Raw genomic sequence first — 15340 nt, 5'->3', positions numbered from 1 at the left:
GGAATTTATCTGTTCATAATTAGTGTTGTAGCTGTTATTAAAAGTATTAGATCAGAAATCAAGCAACTTATTTTTATTGCATGGAAAAAGTTTCATGTTTCCACGGTGTTCCTCTTATTCTTGCAACTGTACATGTCCTTCTGTGTTCCAAAACAGAAACAATAATACTAAAACTGTAGGAGTTGAGCAGTGAATGCATTCATTCTACTTTGCTGCCACCATTCAAAGATGGAACTGCCTGGAGGGGAGGGGGGTTAAGGACATTAGTCTGCTTCTAGTATCTGATGATTGAACTACAGGATGATCTGCATGAGGCATGCACAGGAGCATATGGATTGCACCCATGTTACTTCAGAGGGAAACAAAGGCCAATAGACATGTTTTACATACACAGACAAAAATGAAGACTATCTTGCTGGACATTTCTGCTAGAATGCACAACACACTGACAGAGTTGAAAGCCATTGTGGGAAAAGCGGTAAGGTCAATGAAATTATGGCGATGAAAGGGTGGTGGCAATTTTGGTTGAGAAAACACAGATCATTAATTTAGGCTTTCACTGGCCTGCAGTCCAGCTGGGACTTGAACCCAGTAATTTCGAAAGAGAAATCATGTTTGCTTCAATTTCCAGTGTGTTACAATTATTAACAAAGTTCAATATCAGAGTAAAACTGTGTTTGCTTCAATCTTCAGCATGCTAAAATTGCACACCACTCATACATAAACAGACCTTTTATTTGTTACAAGCAGTCCTGTGCTGTATCGCTATTTGTTGAAGTACAAAAAGGACAAACAAAGCCATTAAGTGTTGCTCATTATCTTAGTTACTTTTTAAATATCACCACCCAATTGTTACAATGTACAGATTACAGAGATAAAACAGTGTTAGCTAATATAAAGTGTGTCAGATTCAAAGAGAGAAATAATTCTCAACATCTCTAACTCACAAAAAATATTAGAGAATTACAACTTTCCTAAATCCAAAGTTGGAAGCGGTCCTGGCACACACCCATCTTCGAATGACATGGGTACCTGGGGGAAACCCTGGGGGGTAAAGGCAGTCAGGGGCCACTCACCACGGATCAAGAAAGTGTGGGGCATTACCCTCACACCCCCTATATGCCTTCATGGCATGGTGCTAAGCACAGGGGAGCACTTTTTACTGCCCAAAACAAGTTGTAAGTTTCAATTCACGTATTTCACAAGTTCTGTTCACTTTCCTCATTCACAGATACAACACAGCTTCCTCACATTTCTTTTAATATTCACGAATTTGAACACTTCGCATGACAGATCAATGGCAACCACATAAACACAATTTTTGCTGTTACACTTCTGGGGAACAAGCACTCCCTTCATCAGACATTTGTTTTGTTAATATTCACTTGAATTGTTACGTTCAATGAAATATTATTAAGGCTGAGCAGATGCTGATGTATCGGTTAGAATTTTACCGATACTTTTCCCGGAATTTTGACCTTTCACGGGGTCCACAAAAATGCCACGGAACACTTTCGAAAAAGTCTAATTATTCTGGAAATTATGCAAAATTCAAATTCATTTGTATTTTCCTTCAACTCTGCACAAAAACTATTTTGTGATTACATAACATCTATTTTAATATTCTGATGTATTTCTTGAAAATTCTAAAGTAAATGTCTTGACAAATTAATGAATATAATTGGAGAAGAATATTTACACAGCAATATTGATCAATATTTTGAACAAAATTTTAATTATTCCAATTTTCAAGTATCTGTATCGGTGGGAATCAGTAAGAGTATCGGCATCAGCACAGCCCTAAATATTATTCACAAGAACCATTGTGGAACTTAATGTAATAATATTCAAAAGATTCATTGTGTAACTTCATCTTTATGCTTTTCTTAAATTCATTCTATTGTTATAACTGTAAAATTATTCAAACTAAAAATAAATGCCAGATGAAGGGAGCATGTGTTCTTACAAAATGAAACAGCAAAAAATGTGTTTATGTGCTCATAAGAAGTGTAAACTGTAAAAGAAACAATTCTACAATGAAAGCAATACGTACATACAAGAGAAACATTTACTTTAATTTAAAATAAAAGATAATGCGTAACAAAAGGTACAAGCAAAATGCTAAAATGTAAATACGAAGCTAGCACAATATGACACTAAACAGAAAGTTTCAACTTTTGTTATGTGCTATGAATATCAAGATATCAAGACTATACTAGAATCAAGACAATGTAAATAGGACAAAATACGGGGGTTGCTCCAAAATTAATGCCTCCATTTTTTTCTCATTGCTTGTGAAGTGTAGGTGGTTGTTGGTGATACAGTAGTGGAGGCTGAATCATCCTGAAAATATACCTGGTAGTTTGTTGCTGTGCGGCAGAGAGGCAGCCTGCAGATGTGAGGTCTGACGTGGATGTCCGTTTGAAGCAACGATGGGTGATTGAAGTCCTTCACGTGGAGAAAGTTGCACCAATTGAAATCCATCGATGCTTGCTGCAGTTTTATGGAGATCAGACAGTGGGTATTAGGTGGTGGGTGGCACGTTTCAGCAGTGGGGAAAATGAAGTGAAAGACAGACCATGTTCTGGACAGTCATACATAGCTGTCACACCAGAAAATGAGATGCATCTTGATATTCGTCCAAATCAGCGAAAAACAACTAGGAAATTGTGCATAGCGCTGAATATTGGCTTCAATGCATTCGAAACCATGTTAAGAAAACTGGAATATCATGAAGTTTGTGCACAGTGGGTGTCGTGAATGCTTACACAGGACCAGAAAGAGTTCCGTGTAACGTGTTCCATTTGTCGGGACCCGTTGTTGAACCGATATGAGGTGACTGTTTTTCCACATCCTCCTGATTTGGCTCCATCAGATTTCCATCTTTTCGGGCCAATGAAAGATGCATCCCGAAAGATGATGCCGTCATCACAGCTGTGAAACAGTGGACTAAACCTGTTGGTGGTGATTTTTAAGAATGTGGCATACAAGCTCTTGTTCATCACTGGCAAAAATGTGTAGAGAAAGGTGGTGATTACATAGAAAAATAGTGTCTTTCAGCTGAAAATGGGCTTTATTCAATGGTGTATTGCAATCTTTTGTATCTGCTGTGGTTTGTCCGAAAAAATTTTAAAAAAAAAATAGGCATTACTTTTGGAGCAACCCTCGTATGTTCTAAAAATAGTAGTTCTGCTGTCCAAAGTTTCAGACCTATTTACAGTCCATCGTCAGTGAATTATAATAACTGAAACAGTAAAAAATGGTTAAAAAGTTGTTTTTTTAAAAAAAAAAAAGGTGTGATAAAGCAGTGTCTGTCAATGCACAACATCCTGCCACTACCAACAATGATCTCAACTTGCAGGTCAGCCTAACTTTTTACATTCAGCGTGATCATGCCTACTCATTTTATCCTTTTCTTAGAACTATGTTAACTTTTCTCCTTAGTTTCAATTCCTCTGATTTCCTGGTAAAGGATCCGAGAATAGCTCTGAAATATTGAATGGAAGAATTGAAGACTACCTATTTGTAATAACATTTTTTCCCACATTTTTTAGGCGTTTTATCCTCATTACATTGAAAATAAATTATGCAGGTCAAACATGCTTTGATGTATTATCTACCTGTAATGCTGTGAGAGGACAGGTATCTGGTGCCTCCATCCAAACCAACAATCAGGAAACCCATGAAGCAGTAGAACAAGTGGATTCTCTCGGTTCCCAGACTCCACATAATGGAGTTTCACACCCTGTAAAAGACAGTATCTCACATTGAAAACTACTCACATTATATCTTCTACACTGAACTAAGTCGTACTGAAGCAACGTGGACATTATAGTCAATACTTTAACACAGTGTAACCTCAACTTTATGTTTTTCAGGGGGACCTAAGTGAAAAACTTAAAATGCAGGAAACAGTAAAATTCAGGTGATGCCAACTACAGAAATGAGTAAATAAAGCATTTTCTTTTTTGAAAACTTTTCTTTTAACCCTTTCTGCTTGTAAGTCAGATCCAACATTGATATTTTGCTGTTCCACTTGTTAAGTTGGACCTCATAAGTAACATCGCAGCCAACTGACAGACCGAGTTCAATATTCAGGACACTCAGCACTCTCTATTAGTACCCAGTGAAACTTAAGTATTGCTTGGCTTAGAATGAATGATTTGGTTTATTTTACTTCGCATTTCTGCCACCTTTGGCTAATTGCGAAGATGAGGATGAGTGGTGATAAGATGAAATAGGTGAAGAGACAATCTGAAACATTTCTGAACAGAACAAAAGTCCACGGAGGATTATACTGACCATGGGTTCGACGTCAGCGCCTCGTTAAGTCTGCAAAATGCAGTCTAGAGTATATTACATGGAAGTGAGGTTGACATTTGGGTGTACTACATCGAAGGGTAGTTGCTTTGATCCATTTGTTGCATAATATTAGGACTGTGCTGTTCATAGTAATACAGTATGTCTGGTGAATGAACCAGGGTGGCCACTCGGGGGCCATGATAAAATTTGAAGTATAATTCCCGGTTTTCAAGGCGAACTTTCGAAAAATTCAAGGCTACAAACAGATGTCTCCATTTCAGCCTTACATATTACCACCTCTCACCACCCATACACACACACACACACACAAATATATTAACAATATAAAGAGTCTGTGTGATTCCAATGTATCCAAAAATTCTAATTTAATTCAATTAAACAGCATAGCTAATATTTTATTTGAGGTGTCATTTCACATACTCAGACTAGAAATATATCTACAAACACAAGTCACAAATGTTACAGAATATACAAATCTACGAAAAATTGTTAATTGTATAAGAATTTCAAACTCAAATTTACCTCCGGGCATTTATAAATATGTATGAATTCAATGGGATTTGGATTAATAAAAGTTTCAATTTATCATTTCTACGGAGAAAAATTCACACATAATTCCCAGAATTCAATGAATTCCCAGTGAGCAGCCATCCTGTGGACGGACACACACACACTATTTTTGTAAAATTTGTTCAAAAAATCCCAGACTAAATCTTTTCAAGATGCCATACAATATATTGAAAGTAAATGTATTTTTATTTATTCACTCTACACTCACCAAATAATTTTCAGTCAAGACCTGTAAACAATAAAAATTATTGATAAATCAATTAAAACTTTAAAAATGCAGAAAGAAATTAGCTGGGTTGGGGGTGGGGGGGAGAATATGGTATTTTTATTCCAAATGGAAGGGTTTCAAGCAGTAAGTATTACAAATGTGTTTATTCAGTTAGTGTATGAATATGTTAGATTCCACAAAAAAAGTTTTATAAGATTTTGTGTTTGTCATTTATCTATGTGTGTATTTGATGATTTACTACTCCAAAAAAGTCTATATGCCACTGTTACAATTACACTGTTACAACAGAATTCATTTGAAGTGACAGTGACAATTACTGGTCATGGAATTTGAACCCATTCCTCATAGTGCATGTTAGTTTCTTGGCTACAATCTCCAGAAGTGGAATTCTTGAGCATGCTGCATGTATGGCCTTGGACATTTACCACTGTTATCAATGTCACATGTGTCTAGTGAATGTCTCAATTTATGCCAGCTGCATTCTTCAATACATTAACCCCAGAAATCGACCATTTTTCCCTCATTCCATTCAGATTGAATTTCAACCATAGCTATCTACAAAACTATTATAAATTAATATTACACTGATAACTCGAGAAATTCTAAATATAATGAGTCACATACGGCCTAGTCTAATATTGTTATCACTTATCGCCAGACAGCCACAAGATAAATCAATTTCAATTCCAAGGGACAAGGTATGAAATTATTAATACATCCTTTAATTGAACCTTGCACAATAAAACTAACAGAATGTGAACTTCAAAATACAGTTTTCGTATTATCTACTTTATGTCAAACCAGGATTGGAAGTAATTACATCATACAGGTATTGATGACACAATAAACAAACATCTTATCACAGAAATTATGCAATGTGATACATACAAATTACAAGGTTTCCACTGATTTTGGTAATAATAATTGGTGGATTGTTTTTCAGGTAATTTTTAAATTAATCTCCAGATTATTTTGAAATGATTTCACATGCTAATTACATTCTTTCCTTTATATGTATCAAAAACAAAATGAGAAATGTCTGCAAATTACAATGTTAGAACGATGTACTTGAACTTCGTTACATACAAGGGTCCTTCAAGGTTAACCAAGACTTGTGCATAAAATATTAATGAATCAATGTAGTGTTGCATTATTTCGGCAGGACAGACCATGATTCCTTTCGAGTAACCATGATCCTTTGCGACGCATTTGGCACATGCGCAGTAGTGTAAACAAGGATGTTGGCAGGTAGTGAATCTGTTGTTGCGGAACAGCGGTGTATAATGAAAAGGAGGTGAAACCTGCTGAAATTTGGCATAGACTGCAAGCACAGTATGGTGAACAAACACTGTCACAGGCAAGAGTGTATGAATGGTGCCAACAGTTCAGTGAAGGGTGCAAGTTGGTAGCAAAAAATGCAAAGTGCTGGTGTCTGTCGGTAAGATTTTGGGAACTGTCTTCTGGAACATGAAAGGTGTTATCCATGTGGATTTTTTGGCGAAGGGGTGCCACAATTAATGCCCAGTATTACTCAACACTGCTTCACGGTGCTGTTCGGAAGAAAGACCTGGAATGTTGTCGAAACATGGCATTCTTCTCCATGACAATGCCAGGCCACACACGGCCCATTTGACTCAAACAACACTGGTCATCTTGCACTGGGAGGTTTTACCACACAGTCCTTACAGTCCAGATTTAGCCCCTAGTGATTTCCACTTGTTTGGGGCTCTCAAAGAGCATTTGGGCAGGATGCACTTCCAGACAGACGAGGAACAAGAACGCTGTCCTGCAGTGGTTACAACACAAACCTACTTCTGTTTACGCCAAAGGCATCAAGGAACTTCCACAATGATGGCAACGGTGTCTGGATGTTCAGGGGGAACACTTTGAAAAACTGACATAGTTTGGTGCTTCTATGTATGTATCTTTCCTGTCTAGAAATAAAAAGTCTTGCTCAACCTTGAACAAAATAGGATATTTTTGCCATTTCTCTAGATTTCATTGCATAGAGCAGACCCCTCACTTTATTTCCACCTAATCTTGTGTATAAACACTGAACATTACAACACAAAAATCAGTGTTCTTCACTACAGCCATATTTCACAAATAATCTCTGAGAATAGTGACTGCAGGTCAACAGTCATTATTTGAAAATAAACTACGTAATTAGAAAAATTGAGACATTATTTTAGACTAATTACTTTTTTATTGTTGAGTGTCTACAAATAGGACAAAACTGATGAAAATTACGAAGACTATGAAAAGGTTATACAGTGGACTCTTGTTTAACTCGATCTCCAAGGGGACATGAAAAAATCAAATCATAGTATCAATAATTTGAACTAACAACAACATGCAGGGTGGGATATCATTGAAGACTGGTGGGGGAAGATCTTAATTGATATTCACAAACACACAATTTATATACAGAACCACAGAAACGTAAAGAGGACATCAAAACAAACAACTTTTCTCAGTAACATATTTCTCAGCGCTACAATCATTCAAAAAAGCCGGTTTTGCCGCCTGAATGCTGGCAACCCAACACAACATTTGATCACATCTATGACGTCATTTCCTGCAGCGAAACAGTGCATGGCAGTGTTGCACAGAAAACAGAAACTTTGTGAAAAATGACAAACTACCAACCACATTATGAGCTGTGAAACTTAGACAGGAATGTGTCCAGTAGAACGAACATCTATATTCCTTTTCCGGAATGTCTGGAGTAGCGAAGCGTAGAGGCGAAAGCTTTTAGGCGCGGGCAGGCTAGGTGGGGAAGGGTGCAGAATGCAGAATTCCTCTAGTAGGCTTCCGAGCTGTCATGTTTACTACAGAAATACTGGACCAGTCGCCCCCTCCGCACATTCATTGGATGAGGCACACACCCACAACGTGCACCCAGAATGTGTTCATGTTTTCTTGCTCCAGACATTCCGGAAAAGGGATATAGGGTAACACAGTCTACCAGCCAGAAGACCAGCAGTCATCCCAAGGGAAGGGGGAAGCGAACCAATGATGCGAAAAATGGTAGAAAAACAAACATATTCAAAATAAAGTGGCAATATCAGATTTTGTCACTTAGCTTACATGCCAAATATCAGCATTATCAACAACAAATTGTATTGGACTTATAGCATACATCTGGCTGTTTACGCCCAGCTACAACTCAAATATTTGCAAATCTCATTGCAAGGTTGGTACATACAAGTTTTTATATCCATTTGTGCTAATACATGCATTGTGGTGCTGGTAACGAGGTGCACATTGTTACATTATGGCTAAAACACGTACAACCAGAGTAGCAACTTAATAATGAATCAGCAGCGAATATACTGCCATGTTCACAGTTGCCATCCATTACATGTGTATCTGGTGCGTGGGTAAACACAATCATCGGAAGAGCTTATTTTACTACTACTTATCCCTCTATTTTCAACCATTCTTGTCCCTTGCCCCATAATGCTGTGAATATACATTCATTTCTATTTCGTCAAACTGTTCAGTCTGTCGCAGACAACGAGTATCAGAAGGGCGAAGTGAATAGACTAAACTTTAGATGCTAACTTGGCAACGAGATTTTCAAATATTCGGCATGTAGGCTGAGACGAAATTTGATATCACTTAATGCTGATATTCTATCATATATTTCGTATAGTTTTTTCATTTCCTGTTGGGTTACAAAATGCATTTTCTCACTTGTTTTACAGTACATAATGTGACTGGTTGTAGCTATGTCATTTTTTACAGTGTGTTCCAAGAATGCATCGCTTCAAGACAGGAAATAATGTTTCAAATGCAATCAAATATTGTGTTGGGTTGCCAGCATTCAGCTGGCAAAATGGCTTTTTTGAATGACTGTAATGCCCAAATGACGTATCAACGAGAAAAATGTTATTGAGAAAAGTAATTTGGTTTGATGTCCTCTATACATTTCTGAGGTCTGTAATGGCACCCTGTATAATATATATATACACACACATTTTGAAAATTTGTCCGTTTACTCACTAAATATATTCACAGTATAAAAAGTATAAAAAACTTACGTGAGTGAGTATAATGGTCGTAAAACTCCTTGCAAATGATGTTTCGTGAAGCTACGCTTCGCTTCTTCAGGTATTACTTTTCAGTATATAAAATACTTCCGTCATATATGTAAAAATAAATCCAGGATGGTACTAGTTTACTATCCTTCGGACACATTTATTTATTTTTACAGAAGAAACTACTTACTGTAATAAGTTCCTGTAGCATTGTCGAACATCGGAAAGGTGTTTTGTGTGATGTGGGAATGTTTCATAGCTGAAATTCATGTTGTTTGTTGAAAATTAATTCTCCGACGGAGAATAGCTAGTCCCATAAACCATTGGCGCGTGGATAGGTTAATTCTGTTAGGTTAGGTAACATAGTTAAAATTTGGTGTCGTGTTAGTATCAGGATCTAGAAATTGGAAATAATTGCGAACCATTGGCACTAGCCCCACGAACCATTGGCACGTGGTTAGGTTAGTTCTGTTAGGTTAGGAAACATAGTTAAAATTTCATCAAAACAACGTTGATACACCTTCAGGAATGTTCCGCAAAGCAGATACGTAAGTACAAATGTCAAAAATTGACGAAACGAAAAAATTAGAGGTGTCCGAAGGATAGTAAATTTATATTGGTAAATGTTTACTATCCTTCGGACACCTATAACTTCTGAGTTTCGTCAATTTTTTACATTTGTACTTACCTATCTGCTTCACGGATCATTTTTTAACGTTTATTCACATTTTTTGATCATTTTTTTAAAAAAAAAGTGTTTTTGTAACTGAAGAACGTACGGTTCCGCAAATGGTTTCTGGGGGCTGTGTGTCAATGGTTCGTGGGGCTATGCGAGAATGGTGTGTGTGTACGCATATTTTTTTCGAAACCAATTTTTAACTATTGTAACCTATTGTGACCCTACCTAACCTAACCGGAAATGGTTCGTGGGGCTATGCGTCAGTGGTTGAATTTCCGCTATGAAATATTCACACATCACACAAAACACCTTCCAGATGTTAGACAATACTACAGGAACTTATTACGGTAAGTAGTTTCTTCTGTAGAAATGAAGAAATCTGTCCGAAGGATAGTAAACTAGTACCCTACAAATTAGTTATCATGTGAGGTACACAAATAAATGTTTAAAGGAGCACATGTTCAAAGTGATGGCCGTTCTCTTCAATGCATTTCAAAACACGGTGCATGAAAGCTGTTGCCTCTATGTCCTTCTACTACGTGAACCAAATACTGCGTGCGTTCGATGATGTAACCCCCGGTCAGTGTTTACAAACACGCAGTTTTTTTTTGCAAGTACATGACCATTTTAACTCTTTGCCTAACCTAACCTTGCCGTGCATGGTTCGTGGGGCTATGTATGAATGGTTTGTGGAGTTTTCGAACCCGGAAAAAATACAAACTCAGTAACACAAAAGTCCCACCTTCAAGAATCCTTAGCAATGCAGAATACTTAAGTATCAATGTGAAAAACAAGAAAATAAAGGAATTTCAGACATTTGGCGGATACTGAAATTTTAATTTGTGGGTTACATAAGCGAAGAAAGGAATAAAAAAAATCACTCTGTATGTGAAAAATTGTGTTTGTTTTCGTGTAAAAAGCATAATGGTACCTTGAACTATGTTCCGCAATATTGGTAAGTACGAACCATGCGAAACACAAAATATCCGATTTTAATGTGTCCCCGATATAACGAACTGTTACCGGAAAATTTTCCCAGTAACAATCATACTGATAGTGTAAAGTGTGCGTCTGTGTAAGCGATTAACGGACAGAGCTACGACATAGGGTGTACGGAGTTCGAATCCAATGCTGACACGGCAAAATTCTGATTTTCATAATAAATTATTAATTGCCGCTGTCGGCAGATATATTCTACTAACCTTCAGTTTGACATACGAATGTTGTCCCAGTGAACTATCAACTAAGCATGCTGGTGGGGTGTCTCTTCTGCGAAGCAGAAAAAAGTCTTTCGGGCTCCAAGCCCATTGTGCTATCCTTTTAAAAAGCACTGCAACACCACATACATGTGACCACAGATACAATTTACAAATGTCCCAAAATGAGATCAATACGAAGTTTGCATGAGTTTCTGCCTTCATTGTCACCGGACGTCCCTGCACCGGCCAAACACGTGTATTCGACCACCGACAAATTTGACCATATATTCAACACTGCACTATTACCACATCATCTGCCGATAAACTACACAAGTCGCATACCAATTCCATCAATGGGATGCGTTCCAACTTTTCGTGATAGAAAATCTCGAGGATAAAATGATTACATTTTTATGGAAAAAGCATAATGTTAAGCTTCTTTCCTGTGTTTTACGCAATATAATTCAATGAAATAAATTATACTCACTGGATTTCAACTATGTTTAACGTGACATCGCATAAAAAGTGTCGAGATTTCTTCAACTTTCATGTTGACACACGTGATTCATCACTTTTTTTCCCCTGCCAACATCCTAAATCAGCTGACAATGACCTTCAACCATTGCTTCAGCGAAGATGTAAATTGCAGATTGCTTGTCGGAAGTTGTTACTGCAAGTTACCTGTGAGGCTTTTACGTCATCGCCGGATGAGAGTGTAAAGTCTGTTCGCGATGTTACATCCTAGTTCAAATTTATATCGAGTTTTGGTTTTTTTATATATTTTTTTGTTGGTGTTGAACTCAAGAAACAAATGACACCACGCTCCGTAGCCTGCCATATTTTCCCGCGGTTTCAACAGTCAGTTCAAAGCAGTGTTACCAGGTCTACTGATTTCCCAGGAGATTTCCTGATTTTCTGCACGATCTACTAATCTCCTTACAAGTTTCAGGAAAATGTGGAAATCTCCTGATTTTTTGCTTCCTTAACTATATATAATGAACAATTATTTTAAAAAATCGAAAGTTGATTTAAAATTTACATATTCAGCTGGTGGAATGCAAAGACCCATGAATATTACGCAGAGAGAGAGAGAGAGAGAGAGAGAGAGAGAGAGAGAGGGAGAGAGACAGAGAGGGGGGAGGGTTTGGGGAGGAGGTCATACCCATGGGTCATACCAGACTTGATGACATTGGTAAAGACGCGCGGCTTCAAGAGCCCTTTGTACATTGGGAACTCCAAGACAGGTGTCCTACCTTTCCCCACCTCGTGCGGTTTTTGTCAAAGGGGAGGCAACTGGTGGAAAGTGGTTACAACTAAATACCAATGTTGGCACCAGTGGCGTACTCAAAGGGGGGTTACCGGGTTTAACCCCCCCTTTGAGCTTTTGAAATATTATGGAAAATGTAGAAAAAATTAAAAATGGTTAATTTATCACAGTCAAAGATCTGCGACAGTAGTAATAATAATAATAATAATAATAATTTGAATTATTATTCCAATGCAGCATGGAGAAAAACAACATTCCAAACACAATCTAAGCGGCCACAAAGTTCAATTTTGCAATTCTTTTGCAAAAAGTCGCGAGAATTGTGAAAATTCCTTGCTTCGTCGCAGTGTGTGTACTCTCAAGTGATGCTGAGTCAATCAATCTAGGTGTTGTCAGGTAGAGTATTTAAAAAACATATCCCAAATGCGTAGTGGCTGAATCTCCAGTCTTAGTTAACCCAAAAATCACGAAATAATTCCATAAACTTTTAAACGCCAAGTACATAAATCCACCCACAGTCACAACCATTTATTTTAGAATATTTCTGAGAGATGAACAGAAAATCGAGGTCAGATTTTTTTCCAGTAATGTAACTGCTTTTTGCAATGTGTAGGGCAGTGCCGGCGATTGGGAAGGGGGAGGGGGGCAATCCTTGCAGGTAGGGTTGGGAAAAACTGTACCTTTACTTTAGGCATAGAATAGTTATATATATTCTATGCTTTAGGTGAATTAAGGGGGTGGGGTTATCGTACCCGTTGAAGTGCAAATTCATAATAAAATTTGTATTAACATATCAGTGCCCTATATATCCAGTCAATGGGAAAGCAGAAGAACTATTTACTTTTACATTCATATTTCATAACCATATACCCCTTTCAAATGTACACCTTTTCCCTTGTTGTTGAAAATTTGATAACTTTGATCAGGTTGTATGGTCTTAAGTTGGTTAGGCACAATAATCGATGTGTTTGAAGAAAAAAATTCTTTCCATTTTAAACAGCACTGAGATTTATTTCTTCCCTGTTGCTTACATTATTTACAGTAGGCTATGTAAACTATAAGCCAATGTAATCTTCGTGTAGATTACGTGTAGACAATGCATGTATGTGTAAACTTATAGTCTACTGCACATCACTGAGCTCTCTCCCCCATCCTGCATCACTGCCTGGAGGCTCTAGGGTGGGCAGAGGCTCTCCATTCAAGAGAGAGTACTGGGAGATTTTCTGTTACACATGACACTTCATCTCCCCATTCACATTATATTGACAAAAATATTCAGTGCCAGCTGATCACCCAGCCCATGGAAAGGGATAGCACATGCTGTCCCATGATTATATGGAGTGGCATAGGCAGGCCAGAATTATTTTTTGGGAGGGACACAGAAGCTTAAGCCCAGAATAAGCATATCGTAGGCAGTGGTGAAGCGTGACATTTTTACGTAGTCATCGCAAGACTTGCCAAACGTCAGGACCAATCTTTCATCGGGGGGGGGGGGGGGGAAGGGGGATATTTCTCCAGGATAAACACCAAGGTCATGCGTTATGTTGTACGATTCATATTCTAGTATCTGAGTAATAATAATGTATCACGGTGCTGTAAGCGCATGTCCACATTATCTGAAGAAAGCGAAAAATTTTGAGTTTGTTTACCATACATTTCTGTTTGATGAGAAGTTCCGAAAAATTGGGAGATCAAATCTTATAGAAAATACAAAATTTCAGGTTAAAAAAATTGTTAAACCTCTCTCCCTGAAATTTGTATTGCCTCCATAAACCCTGCCGTGGTTGTAAACATGGGGGCTGAAAAAAAGGTATTTTATGACCAGACCTTCAAGAGAAGGAGAACCAGCAGTCAAAGGAATTTTGATTCGCAGACCTTCTGCGATGACTTGGGCTGCCTGACACCATTGCACTCAACAGGAAACGTAGTGGGGCGGTTAGGCACAGGGAGTAGAACTGGGCCCTCATTTTGATGCGCTAACTTAGTGAATCTCTTGCTTATTTCTAGCTGTTTCATGGTGTCACTTGATTAATTTCACACAAAAATGCGAATATTCTGACTTTTTTATTTAATATGCAATATTTTTATTATTTTGCTTTGTCATCGCCGCATCTCCTGATGACCACCTCTGATAGCATTTTTTACATATTAAATGCAGTCATACTACGCTATAACGTTTTCTTTTTGTTGGTGGTGTTGTTTGTTTCACAAAGTTTGTTTTAGGTCCACTTTGCATCCAACCTGGACTGGACTAGTTTAAAGTAGGATTCAATCCACTGTGTGATGCACCTTCGGCAGTGGCGCAGGGAAGCTTTATATTTGAGGGTGGGGGTACAAAATTCACCTCCACACACACTCACATGTGTGTGTGTGTGTGTGCATCACAGAGAGGGACTTATGGGGTTACAGTCCCTCCGAAAATTTGAGAAAATCACAGTTTCAAATGAAACCAGTGAAGAACTCTGGAAAACCAGACTGGTAAATGCAAATCCCCTTAAAATGATCCCAGATTGCTATTTTTCCGAGTAGAAATATCTAAATATATGAAATATCTTTTTGTGTATACAGAGGCGTCCGGTCATCAGGAGATGCTGCGTTGACAAGAAAAATAATACAAATATTGCATTTTAAATATTTTAGAGAAGAAGTTAAAAAATAAGTCAGAATATTCGCATATTTGAGCGAAATTAGTCATGTGACACCACGAAACAACTAGAAATATGAAGGAGATCAGTGCATCAAAAGGAGAGCCCAGTTCTAACCCCGTGCCCAACCATCGTGTTATATTTCCTGTTGAATGCAGTGATGTCAGGCGGGCCTGGTCATTGCAGGAATTGTGCAAATCCAAGGCCCTTCGACTCCTTTTCCCCCACTCTTGAAGGTGTGCTCATAAAAGATACATTTTTTTCAGCCCCTATGTCCTTTGAGGATAAACCAACCAAAATCCATGTCTTTCAAACTACTATCCGTGACAAAAAAATTGAGCCCTTCATTTACGTGCTTGTAAAATTGTTCTCCGTGAGTGGAAAA

The 15340-nt window shown here is 37.8% G+C and overlaps 1 protein-coding gene across 1 annotated transcript in view; it reads right to left on the bottom strand.

Annotated features, from left to right (window-relative positions):
• The window catches only part of LOC145989811 (epoxide hydrolase 4-like), a 36035-nt gene extending 24548 nt beyond the window's left edge, over positions 1-11487 (bottom strand). Inside the window, exons 1-2 of the mRNA XM_083125172.1 lie at positions 11047-11487; positions 3621-3745 (exon numbers count right to left, since the gene is read on the bottom strand). Of these exons, the coding sequence (XP_082981298.1) occupies positions 3621-3745; positions 11047-11265 (344 nt within the window). The 5' untranslated portion in view covers positions 11266-11487. The remainder of the gene's footprint in view (positions 1-3620; positions 3746-11046) is intronic.
• Positions 11488-15340: the final 3853 nt, after the last annotated feature.

The sequence above is a fragment of the Lepisma saccharinum genome, chromosome 7 (genome assembly GCF_977018435.1).
Source record: "Lepisma saccharinum chromosome 7, izLepSacc3.1, whole genome shotgun sequence".
NCBI lineage: Eukaryota > Metazoa > Arthropoda > Insecta > Zygentoma > Lepismatidae > Lepisma > Lepisma saccharinum.
The sequence above is the reverse complement of the archived record's forward strand: the minus strand, read 5'-3'. Positions and strand labels throughout refer to the sequence as shown.